Source organism: Hippocampus comes, unplaced genomic scaffold (assembly GCF_001891065.2).
Source record: "Hippocampus comes isolate QL1 unplaced genomic scaffold, H_comes_QL1_v1.1 scaffold174, whole genome shotgun sequence".
In the NCBI taxonomy this organism is placed as follows: domain Eukaryota; kingdom Metazoa; phylum Chordata; class Actinopteri; order Syngnathiformes; family Syngnathidae; genus Hippocampus; species Hippocampus comes.
Window position 1 is genome coordinate 6253586 of NW_017805983.1, and position 19849 is coordinate 6273434.

Consider the following 19849-nt stretch of genomic DNA (forward strand, 5'->3'; position numbering starts at 1 on the left):
GACTATCCCCCACGTTCTAGTTGAGATGGTATAACCCAAGAGGCAAAATGACGCTTGCTACTGTTGTTGCGAGTTGCCATTCGTTCTACTAAACAATTAGTCAAACGCCATCATGCCTTCTGTCGTTATTACACAAACAAAAATCTCTTTACTGTTACTAGTGTTAGTGCCTCAATATGGCTACGCTCGTGAAAGCAATACAACGAACTCAAACGCGTCTTCGTTCAATGTTGTCAACAAATATCCGGATTATGCAAATTTTCCTCAATTCTCCGGAGAAATTTTCATAAAAATTTGAAAAACCCGGAATTCCGGGAAAATCCGGAGGACTTTCATCTCTGAATAGTGAATTATTGGAAGGTGTTGACCTAAAAATAATAGTGCCCCTGCTTGGGTTGAAAGAATGAGATTTGACAAAGGCCAGAGCTCACAAAAAGGCACTGTGCATTAACGCAGCAATCTTGTGTTGCAGATTGAAATGAACTCGCTGTCCAGATTGGTTGACCTGGCCAATTTGCTTTTAGCTTGAAAGACGGTAAAAGTGAACCATTGTCACCAGTTTGCCAGGAGCATATTTTTGAATGGACTCCCTCCAGTCCAAGAGCTTTTAACATTCATCATAGAAAAACAGCTGCTGACACATGTGACGCTACCAAACATACACACAGTTCGCATGTAGACAGAGCTGACATGATTACAGGTCACCTTTTGTGCGCTAAGGCAGCTGTTGTGCTACACTATGGGACTGGTAGTTTGTGTGTCATCAGTGCCTTCACACTGAACCATAAGAAAAACAGTCGTGGCATGTTTCTGAATCAGAAATGGCGTATGTGTTAGAAACCATCTTCAATATCTAATAATTTACTTATATTTAATATTATTAGTAATTCTACATACCCTCTGTTTGTGTGGTTCTCTCTCTCTCTCTCTCTCTCTCTGTCTCTCTCTCTCTCTCTCTAAGTTAACGTGGGAACTAAGTGAAGATAAGATGTGTTACTATGACACCTGGAAACTGTTTTCATTTCACTTGCATGAAAGATGAAAGACCGGTAATATTCCTCCTTTCTGGTTTATCGAGCCGTGTGTAATCAAACACGGTAGCACAGTTGTTGTTGGCCTAGTCAGTTGAAATCATATTGCGGATGACATACATTACGTATATTTGTACTCACTTTAAGATGTAGGCACCAGTGATGTGAACAACATAAAGGCAAATGTAGTAGAGTTGGCGAGGGATGTCCTCCTAGAGACAGATGACAAATCAGAAAAGAGTCAGGGATACAAACTCAGTGACTTACTTGGGTGGAACCGTTTTTGAAAACCATCCAGACCCTTCAGTTTGACAGTTTGAGTTTAGTAATTCTGTATTCCGTTTGGTTCATTCACAACAGGACATGTGTGTCATATCCTTCATGCAACGCGGCAGCTACTCATATTGCAGCGGCGCACGTCCCGCCTCAAAGGCTTCTCCAGGTGGGTTCATGACGCGAGTGTCACCATTGTAAGCCACCACAACCCGGTCTTTATTTCTCCGGCACAAGATTTCTGGTACATTAAATGGATGACTTGGAATTATTTTGGATAACCCGCTGGAAAACGTTCTGTTCGTGACTGAGGAGTTGGGATTTTCACCAACACTTGGCTTTAACCCGAGGATATGCAATGCTTAAAAACGGGGAGGCATACACATAAACTGTTATCATTCCTACAATGTTCACCTGATTTTGGAATTAAATATTGTACCCTGAAAAAAAGCTAAAAGTGTGCATCTTAATGTGCATCTTGCGTGTTTCATTTCAAATCCAGTGTTGTGGTGTTTCACAAAGCTGAGAATTGCATGTGTCCATATTCCAAAAATGAAGAGGTGACTTTAGAGATTACTTTATGCATGAGCTGAACTCGCCTATATGTTTATGAATGATATGTATATTAAGATTAAGATATCCTTTATTTGTCCCACACTGGGGGAATTTACAGTCTACAGCAGCAAGATAATGGGTAGAAAGTATGACTATCAGTTAGGAATAGAACCGTGGATTTTGTGAACAATTCCACACCTATTCCTGTACTTACTTATATTCTCTAAGAAACCCCAGTTTGAAAGAAATACAGTATATTCATTAGTTTGTGTGTGGAGTTTGCATGTTGGAAACTTCCTGTGCTTGTGTTGGTTCTCCATTTTCGTTTCGTTTCCTCACACAATAAAAAAAAAGCATATCAGGTTAATGGAAAACGTCCAACAAGTATGTGAATGTGAATGAGAATGGTTGTGTTTGACACTCTATGTCTGACCTGTGATTGGCTGATGATTAGATAGTTCAGGATGTAGCACACCTCTCACTAAAGGCAGCCCCCACCCTCCTCTACAGGGAAATTTCAAAATATCTCTCTTCCAGTTAATCTAAACATTGACATCCCTCTGCTCCCATTTGCTGCTCAGCTCATATAAATAAACTTCAAACTGATGTGTGGAACTAAAGTGTGATTTATTTCAGCAGCTATAAAGCACCACTAAAAGCTCAGCTACAATAGTAAATGTCAAAGAAAACTTTGCGGTGCAAGCACATTACCTTCGTGTTTATGGGTGCATGCCACCTTCAAATCCTAACTGAAACACAAGGACTTTGATCATATGCTACCATACAGGGTTTTTACAAATGAGCCTTACCTTGCGTACTTTCTGAAAGTATAGCTCAGGAAGTGCATGGAGCCAATAGGCAATTTGGCAAATGTAGAAAAACTTGACCTGAAAACTGAGCAGAGCAGATATTGTGCCTATGTTCAACCTGGGTACCAACCATTTGTAAGCAGTTCATTCTTGCGCTGCATGATATATTTTTTTTAAAATCAAAATTGTGACATGAAAGGAAATATTTACGTACACCATGTGAGTGTGTGGGTAACCTTCCCATAAGAAAGTGGGATTTTTTGCAAAGTCCTCCTATCAAAAACAAAAGATGGAAAGAAAAAGAGATTATAGGAAAGTAGAGTGCGACAAAATAAAGAGATGTGTTTTTACCCCTGTCAAGATGCTGCAGCCCCAAATGAAGGAGAACAGGTAAAATGCTGCCAATTGCCCTGATTCATTGAACTTGCTGTGTTTGGTCTTTGATAGATGGAGCCTTCTATTCATTTTCTGGAACCAAACAAGACCAACACATTACATTGGGATATGAAGCATGGAAATTATGTATACTTACAAGAAAAAAAAGAAGCCAAATTAAGGCCAAAATAGTAACACTTATGTAAAAAAAATGTTTGAAAAGTTCAACAATATAAAATAGCCATTATATTTAGGCAGAGTGTTACAAGAGGCAAAGTATGATTGTAGGGCTTTGTATACCGGTACTCACATCAAGAATATACTCTTGTATCAGGGCGTGAAGAATGACAACAATTAGAAGGTAAAAAAACACAGTAGCCACATCTTTAGGACCATAATGGTAAAGGTTCACCGGATCATTCTTTTCATCTGAAAAGAAAAACAGACACACAGAAGTAAATGAGCCTGCTGAAACTGAACTCTGAGACGAGATGATCACCTGACGTCAAGCCTTCCACTCACCAATAACGTGCGTGACGTTGTACTGGACTGTGATGAACATGATGGCAAACTTTGCTGTGACCTGGAATGCAAAGAAAATGTTGATGGACTAACTCAGTAGCTTGCTTATAGATTATGTAGAATGTGTTATGACGTGACAAATATGTTTGAAAACTATTTTCATTCTGCAGCCTGGTTGTAAACTAAGTGCAAACAAGTTCTCCACTCTAATGATCTGTTAGACAAAAATACAAGGGAAAGTGAGGAGCAAGTCGAATTAATGTGGAACTGACTACGCTTTAAGGGATATCAAGTTAAGTTTGTGCCACTTCAAACGCAACGTAGACAAGTATAGAAACACCTCTCCATATATTCTGTACCGCTGAGAAAGACTGTATATTGTTTTGTATATTGTTCAGTGTTATGTGAGAGCTGGAGCCTATTTCAGCTCCATGAGGGCAAAACGACACCTTGAACTGTTCGCCAGTCAGTCAGTGGTGCTGCGGACTGAACCCACAGTTGTTTGTCTATGTTTAACCCAGGGGCGATTCTAGGATAAGAAGGTTAGGGGTGCTGACAGTTTTGGGGGCATTTGGTCATCTTGCACTTTCACAATTTACCACTGGAAAAAAAAAAGGTGCTCTCACCTGCAGACACTAAATAACAGTTTCAATGATGATGGGCATCTAGTCAGTTGGGTAGTCAGTAACACCCTGGCTTTAAGACTAGTGCATTAGGATGCCAAAAGCGTATTTCTCTCATTGCAAGTCAAAAAGGACATGGTACTGTCTGACCACATGTATTGTTTACTAGCAAGAAAAAAATGTCAGCTAATTAATTACCTAACAACATAAATAATGGCCAACAGTTGAATGCAGCAGAATTGCAATGATAATAATGTGTTGATATTAGGTGGAAGAGATGACGAAATTCTTGTTGAGATTAGACAGGGTTGCTCACTCAAACTATTCCACATGATCGTAAGACTGCTCACAGTGTCGGGTTTACGTGGAGACTTTTTTCTGTCATTTCAACACCTCTCAGTATGGGGGTGCTTCAGCACCCAACAAAATGGGCTAGGATAGACACACCTACGGTCTGCCCTGACACTGTCTAATGATCAATCCGTTGTTTACTCCACCACTCTCCCAAAGTCAGCTGGAATAAGATCCATCCTATCTGCAATTCTGATGGAAAATGGATGGCTGGATGAGTGTCAAATATGTCATTGATAAACACCAGTACATGTGAGGCACCCTTTTTAAAGATGTTATAAATCCATTTTGATTAGTTTAGCCAGACATGATGATTCTACAAATAATGAAAAAAATGGCTATGTCTAAGCCTGCTCAAAACAGTTAATAGACAAACCATACACAATAAAGACATAATAGACAATGAATGGCAAACTTGATCTTTTTTTTAATTGATCTAATTTTGGAAAAGAGATTTTCTGTCATGGATCTGTTTGTGACCAACAGGTGGCACTGTAGGGCGCCACCTACAGCTGCACACCTGTTGGCCATTGTGTCAGTAGTTCATGTTTGGTTAAAAGGACTCCCTGCCCGACCAGTCGATGTCGGTTCATTGTGTATGTCTCTGTGCACGTGTCATGTTTTGTTTTCTGTCTTAGGTTTTTGCTACTTTGATTTCTTGTGATTTTGCTGGACTTTATTTGAGTGAGTTTTTGAGTTAGTTCCTCCAGTGTATTCCTGTTTACATTTTGTTAAATACATCTTGGGCATATAGTGTGTGTATATATATATATATATGTGTGTGTGTGTGTGTGTGTGTGTGTGTGTGTGTGTGTGTGTGTGTGTGTGTGTGTGTGTGTGTGTGTCTTGCAATTTGCTAGCAACCATTTCAGGGTGTACCCCTGGCTCCATCATGCCTGCCACCCTCGTGAGGATAACCAACCGTCTGAGATAATGGATGGATTCAATAAATGTAAACTCCTTATCTTGCATAAGCAGTAAGAAAAGAGCATATGCAACTTGCAACCTGTTATTATGTTTTATTCTCTTGTTTTTTTTGTATTCTTTTTGGGTACTGTATTCATTATCTTACATTTTCCTTTATCTTTGTTTTTATTTACTAATTCTACTGCAGTTGTTTAAAATATTGCACTATATATTACACTAACTATGCTGTCTGCAAAATGCCAGTGTGACATTGTGTCAATGCATTTATTGCACTGCATTTAAAAACAATAACTCTTAATATCACGTTCATGCTGTATAGGCCCCTCAAAGAATACATGTGCTGTCATGCCAGCTAACGGAACCTCACAGATGCTAGGAGGCTAATAAGCACGATTGCATCCATACAGTACAGTACCTCAAACATCAGGCCCAGCAGAATGATCATGGCCAGGCACGACACCACGTCGGCGTGGTTCTGGATCACAAACTCGTGGCTGAGCACCGGTGGGCTCTTGTTCTTCTTGCGGAAACCCATGGCTCACAGGCGGGTCTCTCGGCCTCAGCCTCCTCCTGCTCCGGGATGCCGCGATCCTACCGCTGCGAGCCTGCGAGTTCAGCCGATGGATTTTTGTCTCCCTTCCCTTTTGGGTCGATCTCTCCCCCGCAGTCCAGCGGTCCACTGCTCATTAGTTAAGTGTCCCGAAACAACGCAGCGAACCAAACATTAACCAAAGCGTAATTAACACCCATGAAATAATAACAGCCTAGTAATGCCAGATGATGAGGGGCCCTTCCTGAACAGCCCATTCAAGTACCGCCCTGTTATTGACGTAGGCGAACCCACTCCACTTGAAAAGACCTAAGCGGCACATTTACGCTCGAATATCTTGGATGAATATACAAGCATGCTTGTAGGTTTCTCGTTTTTTCAAGATTTAGTATTGCTTACGACGTGCAAATGTCAAGACTGCTAATGTATCGCCCTATCAAATGTACGCACCCGGTCAAATAGAACGTATTTTGTGCCTGACACGTAACCTTAAGTATCGCGACATCCAAGAACAGCATCAGAAACAATCAAACTCAATCGAAACATCTCGCGTTAGTTCTCATTTGGATTTACTTCGTAAAGAATTGGGATTACTGACTTGCTCAGTACTTAAGTGTACGGTTTTTTTTTTTTTTTTTGAGAAAACGAAACAGATCTATGAACAATCTCTAAAAATGATCCATCGATGGATGCGTGTTATGGAAGTGGTCCCACCAGCTGGAGGTGCTGTGGATGCGTCAAAGATCGAAGTCTACCACCACCGAGAAAGCCAAAGCCATACCGTTTACCTGTTGTTATTTTTTGTGTGTGTGTGCGTATTTTCACCTTTATTAGTTTGCTGATTGTGAATAACTCCCATATGTTTTGCCAACAAAGCCAAGTGACCTTAAGAAGCAGAGTCTCATCTATCTGTCATCCAATCTATATGATCGAATCCTGGATATCAGGTAGACAGCGGAGGGGCGGATAGCAGTACTCAGGTAAATATTTTCAGACACCTACTTTTTGTAACTTTAACTGGTTGTGTGGTATTGTTGGTATCCATTGCCATGCATTTGAAATGTTGTAAGGCTATAGTATGAAATGTAGCTTGATTTTTACCCCGCCTAACATTGTCCTTCTTGTTTTGGTTGGTAGGTGTCAGTGTGCGACCGACCACGGAAAGCGACTCCACCTCAACTGCTGCTTTCGTTCTCTGTAAGACGATTATGATTTACTTGACTTTAAATCATGAACGACAGCTTCATGCTTTTTCAGATTGTGATAATCGGGATGTGGCGTGCCCATCTAACTTAAGTCGGTATATCGTGATATTTATAATTGTAGGATTTGAGGGTTCGAGCCCCTCGTTAGCCATTCACTAAGTGGTCCCACCAGCTGGAGGTGCTGTGGATGCGTCAAAGATCGAAGTCTACCACCACCGAGAAAGCCAAAGCCATACCGTTTACCTGTTGTTATTTTTTGTGTGTGTGTGCGTATTTTCACCTTTATTAGTTTGCTGATTGTGAATAACTCCCATATGTTTTGCCAACAAAGCCAAGTGACCTTAAGAAGCAGAGTCTCATCTATCTGTCATCCAATCTATATGATCGAATCCTGGATATCAGGTAGACAGCGGAGGGGCGGATAGCAGTACTCAGGTAAATATTTTCAGACACCTACTTTTTGTAACTTTAACTGGTTGTGTGGTATTGTTGGTATCCATTGCCATGCATTTGAAATGTTGTAAGGCTATAGTATGAAATGTAGCTTGATTTTTACCCCGCCTAACATTGTCCTTGTTTTGGTTGGTAGGTGTCAGTGTGCGACCGACCACGGAAAGCGACTCCACCTCAACTGCTGCTTTCGTTCTCTGTAAGACGATTATGATTTACTTGACTTTAAATCATGAACGACAGCTTCATGCTTTTTCAGATTGTGATAATCGGGATGTGGCGTGCCCATCTAACTTAAGTCGGTATATCGTGATATTTATAATTGTAGGATTTGAGGGTTCGAGCCCCTCGTTAGCCATTCACTTCTCTTGCTACTTCAAGTTTGTCGTTTTGATTTGTCATTCGGTTAGGTCTGACGTATTTGTTATCTATTCAAACCACGCCTATTCCCATTCACAACATGCACATAAACAAACTGAATATTTCTTATTTGTAGCCTACCTAATTTAAATATATAAAATATTGCTACTGAATAAATACATCATATTGATACAACTGTTAGTCAAAGGCAGTGATCTTCCACCATAGAGTCAAAACATTTCACAAGATACCACACATTATGTAATGATAGCCACACAATTTAACTTTGCATCCGATGGTTACGAATTTTGCATTTTCATGGTAAAACGCCAAATACTTAATAAATCAATTAATCACTGATTTAAAATAAAGCGCACATTGTTTTCTTAGTCCATATTTTATTTGCATAATACACACACAGGAGCAAAAGCGCTGGTAGAAATGTCACAGAGCAGGGTCCTTTTGACAGGCAGGGTCAGAGATGAGATTCTGCAGATGTCGGAAATGTAGTAACAATATTCAGGTGTTAAATTAAATCTTTGTTACATCTGTAACTGACATGCTCATCATGCTCTGTTCGAGATTTGTAATCTATCTATCTATCTATCTATCTATCTATCTATCTATCTATCTATCTATCTATCTATCTATCTATCGTGTGCCGCTGTTCTCGCATAACAGTAGAATAGTGCAGGCGTTATTTTCCCATCAAAGGCAATGTGTGGACATTTGTGGCAGCCATGTTAGCATGGGCAAATGTCCCCATCAGAGGTAATGGACGTTAGCCTAGATTTAGTCTCGGCATGCAGCTCGAAATGATTGTCGTGTATTTACCGATTATTATTTATGGGTGTTGTTTGAGCAAGTATGTGTGCGTGTCTCTTGACCATGTTATTTTTGGTACAGGTTACTGTTCTTTATTTATTAGATTTTTTTTGGACAAGCCCTTATCTTTGCAATGAAATTGTAATAGGGGAAAAAAAGGAAGCGCGTTAACCAGCTGCATGCACGGGCTCGTATACGAATGGGCTATCAAGAGGCCCCTCGTGGCTAAAGCCGGAGCACAGCCATCTTACGTTGCCACTGTTACTACCAACTTCTACTATTTTTTTCAGCAAAAACATGTTATTAGTGCATGTTTTATGCTTGGATCCCTGTATGGAGTAATGAGAGCCTCTCAAAGCACAAACTTCACTGTTTGCATCGACAATTCAGAAAATATTATCTCAGTATCGTGAATTGTGACTGACAGAGGATAGGTTAACATTTCGCTGCAAAGTCCGCCCTGATGGCCTCTGCTTTCTTTTTATCATCCATGGTTCTGATACCATGATCCAGAGAAATCTTTGAGTACCACTCAAAAGATGTACCTGATGAGAGAACAATTAGTCGAAATCTGCAGCGAGTGCTTCTCCCACCCACACTTTCCACTCCGAGCACCAGTGGGGTTTGGATCAACGTAAAAACATTTCAAACAATTCAAAAGTTTTTTTAATGTTTACTAACAATAATTTTGAACTGTATTGGCCATTTCGTTATGCCATGAAAGAGTACAAAACAATAAATTTGTACTGTATTGAGTGTTTTTAGGGTGTGAAAAAAATAGTTCAATTTGATGGAAAAAAAATGGCTGTAACGTATGATCCATTCCCCAAATAAATTTGTAAATCAAGGTTCCACCATACCAGCGGTCGGCAACCCAAAATGTTGAAAGAGCCATATTGGACCAAAATAAACAAAAAACAAATATGTCTGGAGCCGCAAAAAATAAAAAGCCTTATAATGAAGGCAACACATGCTGTATGTATCTATATGAGCTATATTAACCTGCTATCAACATGACTAAGTTGGCTACAAATTCACAACGAGCATTCACGATTAAAAGTTTTTTTTTTTTCCCCTTGCAATTCTTCCTGTAGAGGAGGGGTGCCCAAACTTTTTTGACGGATCTACTTTTCGAACAACCAGCCTCCTGCGATCGACCCGTTAACGCACACGCGTGCATACACACACACTTACACACGCATGCCATAATGAGCGACAGCCATAACGGCTGCTGAGATGAACGAGGCACGAGACACACTTTCGCAGCATGCTAACTATTGTAGCTCAAGTGTACCGTTTAAAAATGCTTCTCTTGGCCGCCCATATTCCCATTCTTAGCAAGTACCCTCGGTGAATTGAACATGAAAAGCAGCTTTTTTTTTTTTCAACATCCCCCTGACTGACATCCCCCCCTGCGAATAGAAACGTTTGTCTCAGGCTATGACGCAAATATTCGTTGATGAAATTTTGACATTTAATATTTATTCGACACATTTTTACAGCATCGGAAAATGTTAATAATATTTGTGTCATGTTTGTCCTCTGACAGAAACCATATGAAAACAAAAAAATATATTTCCCTCCCATCTTTTTCCATTTTCAAACATTTTTGAAAAACCTCTAGGGCGCTAAAGAGCCGCATGTGGCTCGAGAGCCTCGTGTTGCCGACCCCCGCATAGTCACAGTTCAGCACCTGCAAAATCACAGATTTCTTTTCCCCACTTTAAAAAAATGTTTTACTATTGTTTGGGGTGGTTCCCTCATGTTGCCCGCATATTTCGTGTAAAACTTAAATATTTATGAGCGTTTCTTGAAAAATATTTGGGTTTGAAGAAATGTGTTTTTTTTCAAAGTGTGTCAAATATATGCAATCCCCACACCCCACAAATAGTGGGGGTCGACTTGATGTTAATTTTGTCATTAGGCTATGACATTATTAGATTAGTGAGAAGCAGTGAAAAGCAGGTCATGAACATTCCTTTGGTGAGCTTTGTTTAAAAAAAAAAAAAAAAAAAAAAAACATTTGAAACTAATTTTCCAGTATAGTTTTTGTGCATTGTCTAACAGTATCATTCTGACTGTATTTTTTTGTCAAAGGTGAAGAGCTCCAGTCTGTCATCTCACTGAAAACGGCCAGAAGGGAGGGAGGAGTTTAAACAAAGGCCCTCTCCATATAAAAAAAATCAGGCTTGTCCAGAGTAGCCACGGTGTCTTGCTTCGACCTCTACGTGCTCCCATTTCTTCCTCTTTAGGCAAAAGAAAAGGCAGCTTCTTCTACGATCTACTCTTGGAAACTGCTGACGTGTGGTTTGTATGTAAAAAATGTTCATATTAGTCACGTTACATTGTTTTTGGGGGCATAGCAGTCTGCTTATTTTTCTTTCTCTGTCTCTAACACTCGCATTGCTGCCCCTGCCTGCTCTGAACAAAGATAATTACTCAGGAAACGTTTCGTCCAATCAGATGCTGCGTATCATCTTGCCTGCATGCAGGGCAACCAGTCAGGATCTGGCTAACAACACTAGGGCCTGATCGCCTTGCCTGAAGAGCGGAGCCTTCCCCGGCTGAGGACTGAGAGTGTCCTCCATGTTTTTTAAGTGTTGACATAACAGTGTGTCAGACAGCCATGCATCCACAGAGGTAAGCTCTGTCTTTATATTCTAGCTCAACTCTCTCGTTACAGCATGGCTTCCTTCTCGTTGTTGTGGTGACTGTTGGTTTCATGACGAATGTGCACACATTGAAATCAGTTTAGTGTGCAGGAGGAGGAGGAGGAGCTGGGGCGGATTGGAGGCCTCGCCAGGCCTCTGTGCTTCACTATGCTGAGGCTGAAGGTGGGGGTTGGGTAACGACTCTCACCCTTGCTCTCTATCTCTGTCTCAGGGTCACATGGGTGCCCCTGACATGCAGGCTGCCATACATAAGGAAAAGTGGACCATGGCAAATCCATTTCCTTTTTTTTAATAACGCAACGAAGTTGTAGATTTTGATGGCACCCACATCTCCTTCCCTTGTATTGTAGCCTGGCAGAGAACGAGTGGGGGATGGGCTTTGGAGGAGGAATAGGAGGGGAGGGCTTATTGTATATCCTTTGTCAGGTGATTAACTCTGTGTTGTTTTCCTCTGCATCATACCAGGCCAGCGAATAGACACGCTGGGAGTAGAAGTTGCTTACAATGGATGAAAAGTACAGATCTTTTTGTTTTATTAATGACAGAATATTACACAATCGCAACTATTATACGTGTACCATTTAAGGTGGCACGTAAAGTACATATTTTGGCAACAATGTAAAACTCAGTGGATTGCTTTTTGCTCTCCATTTATGTGAAAGGATCCCCTATAAGGCATATTTAAAGTTGGAGGTGTATCCTCTTTCAATTATTCCTCTCCAAACTTCAAAAATAAGATGAAGACGCTGGTTTCCTTGATTTACAGCCACAGGCCTTGAGTTTACATTCCAAGGCAACACCGACTACACTGCACTATTGTGAAACTGCTTCTTCCTCTCTCTTATCCTCACACAGTGGCCATTTTGTGCTCAGGGATCTCTCGGCTGAGGTTTTACTCCTCACACAGATGCCCACACAGTGAAACATATTTAATGTGAATGTAGGTTTAATTTCCTGGAAAATCTCTGGGTGTTGTTAAGGTCAGTAAAACATGTTGTTTTTAGTATTATTATTCTTTTAATCTATGGCAGTGACTAATTTATTAGCATTGGTAAATTTCAGGAGGTGTCATGTTTTGTTTTTTTTTTTTTACAAGACAGAACGACAGGGTAAAACAATGTATTGTACTGTTTTTGACATCGACTGTGAGAAGTATACGGTGGATCACTTGTGTTTAATTAGCTTCAGCAAAGTGAATGTTTCCTTATTATGCCGAGGCATACTTAGGAAAAGGTGTTAGCTACCATACAACCCCTAAAACAGCCATTGTCATAGTGTGACATTGACTTATATGTATGCAGTAGCTAACGTCATGGTGTTGTTAACAGAGGGCCTCTTAATGTCCTCTCTGGTTTATATTGTCATAATCAAGAAGGACAAGGTACATTGAAGGGAAATGAACTGTCTTGCGTGAGGGGAGGAAGAAAAATCTCTGCATTGCAGCAAAAAAAAAAAAAAAAAAAAAAAATGCTTTTGAAGAGGGGTGCCGGCACACTGTGATCCGTGTGGCATAACTCAGCCGACCAATAATGTTCCACCCTGTTGGCCCTGCAGCCAATTGCAAATGCGGCAGAGGTTAAAGATTGACAAGCGGAGCGAGAGCAGCAACGAGAAGGCCCTTCTGGAAAATTCCACAGCCATCTTTGATTCAGCCTTATACAAAATCCAGGTCAATTCTGTTCTTTTATTCAAGAACACTTGGATCTTATTTGCTAATGAGGCCTTGTTTTGACTTTGCAATGCTAAAGAATGTGTATTTTGATTAGGAAAAGCAGATAGTTATAATGACTCCATTGAAAAATGATTCTTTTCTTTTTGCATATGTTAAATACATACCTTGTTTCAGTTGTCTGTACATTGTCTCTCTTGGCAAAGCAAGTGTTATTTGTTTCAGGAGATTCCATAATGCAGACCCGATCATCTCCCATGGGGTTTGTGTCGCAGGGCGGTCGGGATGTTTTTACGTGAAAGCTAAAAATCCCATTTGCTTCCCGTGTGCACCATTCCGGAGTAATCTGCTCTTTTGAGAAGCTACTTCTTTGGTTATGTGGTTGTTGTATTCATAATCATTGTGTTTTGAGGTGTAGGATTCTGTTTGAGGGCCTGTCTGCTTTTTTGAATACACAGTAATAGTTGCAAGACTTCTCCATTCAAAGGCAATGAGAAAAAGACCAAATTGGGGGGGAGGGGATATTTGTTTAAAAGATAATCTGCCAAATATTCTATTGTGTGTGTTTGGCTTTTATCGTTTTTTTTTTTGTTTTTTTTGGGATTGCGATCTCCACAGACCTCTCTGGTCCTTCTGCATGGATGTGCCAGTGTCTGAGTCTGAGCCTAGGAGTGGGGGATGGGGTAGAGGGGGAGGGGGAGGGGAGCAAGCTGTGGCCTCCATTTTCTGTGACGAGAGAACCCTGCTCGTCTCTCACAGGAGTGGAATATAAAGGCACAGGCTCAGGGTTGTTTCCGTTTTATCCATCAGGTACGACTTGCACAGAGGAATTCTGTCAGTATGTTTTTCAACGTGCGTCTGTGTGGAATCTATGCCAGAATCAGCCAAGGATTTATTTACCTGCTCGTGTGATGGATCATAGCTGCTGATCTGAGAATGCTCTTTGGATCACCATACATTTTGACATCCTAAATTCCTTGTTCTTTCAGGAATGTCTTTTCATGTCTATGACGTGTGTGTGTGTGTGTGTGTGTGTGTGTGTGTGTGTGTGTGTGTGTGTGTGAGTGTGTGTGTGTGCGTGTGTGCGTGTGTGCGTGCGTGCGTGTGTGTGTGTGAGTGGGTGGGTGGGGGTCACAGGCCTTTTGTTGAGCAGCACTGAATCGCCAGGCAAAGGCAAATGTTCTCTCTTTTCAGGGCTTCGGTGCATGTAGCACTCTGCTAACCCTTTTCTTATTTTCACAGAGGCCTTGTTTGTTCACTTAGTCCGGAAGAGGAAGGCCCTGGAGGTGTTTGGGTGTGTGCATGTGTGAATGTTGGTGGGATGAAACCAGATATCTATATGCCACAGTAAAGAAACTGCTCAACCCATGGCCGACCGATAGGACCCCATGCAAGTTTCTTTTAAAAAAAGTGTAAAAGCTGATTTTGAATTTCTGCATGAATAACAGGTTGTGTTAAGAGCAGTCTTGGTATTGGGAAATTGCTTTGTTGGCTTGTCAACCCTCTCTGTTAATACTCTGGATGAAGGAATAGTGTGGATTTAAAGTGTGGTGAGATCATATTTTAATGTCCATTCCAATTTAGATTGTCGATTCAGACGCACTAAACCAGCAGTGTCAAATTCATTCCTGTCGTAGTTCGGGTTTCCTGCAGAGGGCCAGTATGACTGAAGTTCACAGTGTGACTTCAAATAAATATATGGTTGTCCCAGATTACGTACACACAACAAATCTATGAATTACTATTTTTGAAGTCAGAGACCAGGAAACTGTTCTCATGCTACATTTATTTTAAAAGAGGGATTGGAAACAAATAAATGCTTGCAATATCCCAACGTTTTCAAAACTGAAGACAGTTGGCACCTTTGCAAGAAACATCAAGTTGATGCACATGATTTGCTTTGGCGGGCCACGTGGAATGATGTGGCGGGCTGGATCTGGCTCCTGCGCCTTGAGTTTGACACCTGTGCAGGAAACCAATGAGTTGATTAACTTCATGTGGGAACAGATACTGCTGGATGGACAAGGAAACAAAACAAAACAAAAAAAATCCTTCCTTTCAGATAGAAGAAGTGTGCTTGATAGTTGGTTTGTGACCCGTAAATTCATCATGTTCACTAGTTCCACTGAACATATTATTGGTCAAGAGAGTGGCCTGCTAGCTGATTACTATCTGATCATATCCATGTTGCAAAGCCTTCTCTCATTCTGTCAAAGGAGAAGGTGCAAACGGTGTAGCATTTACTAGTGTCCTTTCCATCTCAAGAGTTAAAAAAAAAAGGAATCTGGAAATGGAAAGTCAGCCTTTGAATGTGCTGCATGTTAAATGTGGCCTGTGTGTGTCTTCCATTGAAAATGTTTGTAGATAAATTGGGACAGAAATCTACACTCCTCGCTGTTTGTTGCATAAAATTGGGGACCAATGATTGGTCCTTCAAGGACTTGTAATGTTAAATGGACTATTTTTTACCCAGCTCGCAAGTAAAGAATTTTACTGTCAACCAAACAATGTTAAATCAGCTTGAATGCTGTGAACTGTAATGTCCTATGAAAGACAGACACAGGGCAATGCCATGCCCAAGCCATGTTCATCTTTCTGAATGTGGACTAGTTCTTAGCAGACAGGAATGTTGCAATGGCGACTGTTGCCATTCTCTTTCCACACAAAGAACAAATTGCACCTGATTTGTTACCAATGACTGGCAAAGGTTTTACCGTCGGCAATATCTCAGAGATGCTGACATTTAACGAATGTATACCAGTGGAAACCTGCTGAGTCCCTGTTGACAGATCCTCTGGGAGCCTGGTGCCCTCGGTGGTGTTCCACTTGTTTACTGTTAATGCCACCATGGTTTTTGAAACACCCTTACTGACTTTGTGTTTGAATCTCTTTTTGTCTCTGGCTTTGCTTGCTTTGTTGTCCATAGTCTGGCTGAGGAAGAGATAAAGACAGAGCCGGATGTGGTAGAAGGGATGGATGCATCTGCACGGTCCAAAGGTAAGTGACAGGCTGAAGTGCTCAGTTCCCATTTACTGTAGCGCTTGTATTCGATTGTCTCTACGCATGTATATTTCTATGAACCCACATTTGGAATCAGTGTATTCCCATTCACTAGTCACATAAAACCAACCGTCTGCACCAATGTCCAAAGTACATGGAGATAACTATTCAGACTTCAGCAGCAAAAAATTATCTAAACATTAAATGTTGCGTTTGGTTGGTCTGGACTTATGTGTGTATCAGTGTGTATACGTCACCAATTGCCGTATTTTGATGCTTTCAGGCTTGCATTGACAGTGTACGGGATGCGTCAGATAAGTTTCAGGACTGGTGTCACAAACAATATACTTCAAATCCAAACTACAAGTTTCCCCCAACAAAATAATCCCCCTTGAGTCAAACGCTTTTTTCCCATCCTTCATGTGCGCCTGGAAGGATTCTTTCAGGATCCATAGCAACTACTGTACATCATCTTGGCCAGCTTGATGTTGTTCATTTCTTAAAAAAAAAAAAAAAATCACATGGAGCCAGGTAGTATAATTAGAGAGGGTGCTTCAGTGTGGGGATGTTCTTACCGACCTGGAACTGTCGGATGTTCAGGCCGTTCTGAACAGTGAGGCAGCCTCAAGTTGTCCTAGCAAAACTCTCGCCTTTTCTCGCACACTGAATGAATCAAATGCAGTATGATCTTTTCGTAGACATGCTGGCTGATCATTTGACCAAAATTAAAGGGGGGGAATCATCCTGTTATTGTTTGAAATATATCTTTCCTGACACACCTCATATAGTATATCCAATCTATCCATTTACACTGCTTTGACGGCTATCCAATTTATCCAATTCCGTTTGTATTTGTGTCCAAGTTTGTAAGAGGCCTGATTTTGATCGGAGGATATTTAATGCGTTTTTTTTTTTTTTTTTTTCCTCTGCTGCCGCAACCATATCGAAATTGTGTCACTCAAAACATAATCTAAATCCAGGCTAAGAACTTTGCAGATTCTGTGTTCACAAATCCTTGATGGTTAAACTGGAGCCCCTCCAGTCTTACAATATACATTAATGTAACAGTATACTCCGAAATTGCCACACTTGAGCATTACTTCTGTGACCGTGATGGTGATAAGTTTTTGTGTTACACAAAATGCAGTTGTGCACTAATTATAGTGATGTCAGTGGTATCTTTATTGTTGTCACCATTCTGTGTGCTTTGGGAAGTTTCAAAAAAGTAAAGTTAAGGTTTATTGCTAACCCAGTCCTTGAGCCCCATACAAGGTCTGTCATGTATGATGACCCGTTTGTGCATCTGTATGTAGCCCCCGATCCACCGGGGTCGGCAGAACGCTCCTTGGCACCACAAAAGAGGAGGGTGTCCAGTCCCACCCACTCGTCCAATGGGCACTCTCCATCTGACACCTCCTCCAGTCCACTCAAGAAAAAGAAGAAGCCTGGGGCCATGACCTCAAGCAAAGACCAGGTAACGGGACCAACTCTTTCAGAATCTGCTGTGTTGAGTGAAATTCTCAGGTTTGACATTATCAGTTTGATATTTTTTGAAAATGAGTTGCTGCTTCTGCGATTCAACTGAAGGATAAGGAACTGCATCCCGTAAACTCAATTCAAATCCCTTTTTTTTTTTTTTTTTTAATAGCACATCATGTACTGTATGTAATAAGTGGCCGGTGGTTTTGAGTGTGACTTATATTGCAAGCTTGAACTTGGACGCAATGTGCTTGTAGAAAAAGAAACTTTATATTCTGGTTAGTCTGATTTGAAGAATGCATGGTCAATGCAAAGTGTATTTCTACTTTGCCGTATAATATAATTTGCACTTGGTGGTTTTGAAGACTTTTTGACATGTGACATCAACTTTGGTTCAAGCACGACCTAGAAGTGTATCTTTTTCTGCATGCTAGATCTTGGTATGATCGTAGCATTGACACTAAGTGGCTACTGTACATTTGGGTACAGTAAATAGGAGACTTAAACATGACAGTTTGTGACAAAAACATGATTATTTCAAAACAACTTGTTTTAGCCTGCATCTAGTAGATTCAGTAAGTTAGGAGCTGTACTGTTTACTAATGTAAAAAGATTAACATTTATTTTGAATTGCTCAATGCTTAAACTTGTTAAACCAGTTGTCTTTGAACCGCAGGTGAAATTGTCACATGATCAGTTTTTGAGATTAGTTTGTTGAGAGTTTCTTTTATGTCCATGCTTACCGGCCTACCCCACTGTATTGTTGCCTTATTTTTGTTGCACTGCATCTTTTTTTGTTCCTGCGTGTTTTTTGAAACTTGCCCCCTTTTTCTCTTGCCTGCATTTCAGTCAGAGCTAAGACATGGTCCCTTTTACTATATGAAGCAGCCAGCACTCACCACAGACCCTGTTGATGTTGTACCGCAGGACGGCAGGAATGACTTCTACTGCTGGCTGTGCCACCGCGAGGGCCAGGTGCTCTGCTGTGAGCTCTGCCCCAGGGTGTACCACGCCAAGTGCCTCAAACTACCAGCTGAGCCTGAGGGCGACTGGTTCTGTCCCGAGTGTGAGGTATCTCACTGGATAGTGAATGTGTGTGTGTGTGTGTGTGTGTGTGTGTGTGTGTGTGTGTGTGTGTGTGTGTGTGTGTGTGTGTGTGTGTGTGTGTGTGCGGCGTATGGTAGGGCTCTGTGATTATGGGACTAATTCATTATGTTTTTTATTGATATTGAAATCACAATGAACAAACATCATCACATAGATTTTAAAACTCACTATTTATTCAACTACTAAAACTCTAAATATAATTTAAAGAACAACCATATAATCGATTTGTAATGAAGTAAATAATAATATATTAAGATCATAACAATAAATACAAACGATAAATAAAACATTCTTGCTGTGTATGCCTTGGCCTCTAAGGGGCAGTGTGGAGTACACACTAAGATGAAGAGTAGAAGAAGAAAGTTGCGATTGAACCGTGTTAATAAAACTTGTTCTTCACAGATTATGAAGAATACATGCCTTTGTGTATTCTTATATTACCTGTCTGTATGTCTTACTACAGCGTTTGTGCATGGATATTCCATATTTGATGGAATACATATCCCGGAACTCAATGGTAATTTTGTATTAGCCCGTCAAAAGGATTTTACATTGCCTACTGGCATTAGCACTGGCGATGTTTTTAAAACAAAGTATATTCGTATATACGCAAAAGCAAAGCAGAGGAAACAAAAGTAGCTTTCCAAAATTACTAAAAGAACCTATAATGATTACATTTAAACACATTAACAGAAAACTTTAAAAGTAAAGAAAAAATTGGATTCTAAAATTACCACATGGGAAAAAAATGATTAGAAAACCCTCATCAAAGTTACCGTATATAATTCTTTTTGTTTTGCATTTAAGTCCATCTCAGGTTTCATTAATTAAACAGCTTTACAAGCAACATGGTGCCTTTCGGGTGCGTTGACAATTCAGAACATGCAAAAACAGCGCTGTTCTGCACATTCATCGTTTTTCTTCGATTTTTATGTTTTTATGATCCTAAGAAGCTGAAATTGAAATGACGATTACTTTTAGATGAATCGCTCAGCCATAGTGTGTGTGTGTGTGTGTGTGTGTGTGTGTGTGTGTGTGTGTGTGTGTGTGTGTGCGTGTGTGTGTG

General features: G+C 40.6%; 2 protein-coding genes across 14 annotated transcripts in view; one reads left to right on the forward strand and one right to left on the reverse strand.

Moving 5' to 3' along the window:
* LOC109528564 (translocating chain-associated membrane protein 1-like 1) overlaps positions 1-6292 on the reverse strand; it is a 13136-nt gene extending 6844 nt beyond the window's left edge. For both annotated transcript variants that reach the window (XM_019891352.1, XM_019891351.1), the window contains exons 1-7: positions 5882-6292; positions 3566-3626; positions 3354-3472; positions 3020-3136; positions 2883-2941; positions 2669-2753; positions 1173-1243 (exon numbers count right to left, since the gene is read on the reverse strand). In XM_019891352.1, coding sequence (XP_019746911.1) covers positions 1173-1243; positions 2669-2753; positions 2883-2941; positions 3020-3136; positions 3354-3472; positions 3566-3626; positions 5882-6001 — 632 coding nt within the window. In that variant the 5' untranslated portion in view covers positions 6002-6292. The remainder of the gene's footprint in view (positions 1-1172; positions 1244-2668; positions 2754-2882; positions 2942-3019; positions 3137-3353; positions 3473-3565; positions 3627-5881) is intronic.
* A 74-nt stretch (positions 6293-6366) lies between these two features.
* Positions 6367-19849, forward strand: part of LOC109528543 (protein kinase C-binding protein 1-like) — a 20820-nt gene continuing 7337 nt past the window's right edge. The window contains exons 1-8 of one of the 12 annotated variants that reach the window (XM_019891297.1): positions 6367-6381; positions 6893-6996; positions 7154-7213; positions 10954-11167; positions 11320-11496; positions 16124-16194; positions 17511-17671; positions 18526-18747. In XM_019891297.1, coding sequence (XP_019746856.1) covers positions 11483-11496; positions 16124-16194; positions 17511-17671; positions 18526-18747 — 468 coding nt within the window. In that variant the 5' untranslated portion in view covers positions 6367-6381; positions 6893-6996; positions 7154-7213; positions 10954-11167; positions 11320-11482. Of the gene's footprint in view, positions 6382-6892; positions 6997-7153; positions 7214-7442; positions 7657-7810; positions 7871-10953; positions 11168-11319; positions 11497-11529; positions 12509-13108; positions 13198-13904; positions 14008-14300; positions 16012-16123; positions 16195-17510; positions 17672-18525; positions 18748-19849 lie in introns of those variants that run through there. The other 11 variants (XM_019891308.1, XM_019891296.1, XM_019891298.1 and 8 more) reach the window with 11 other exon arrangements.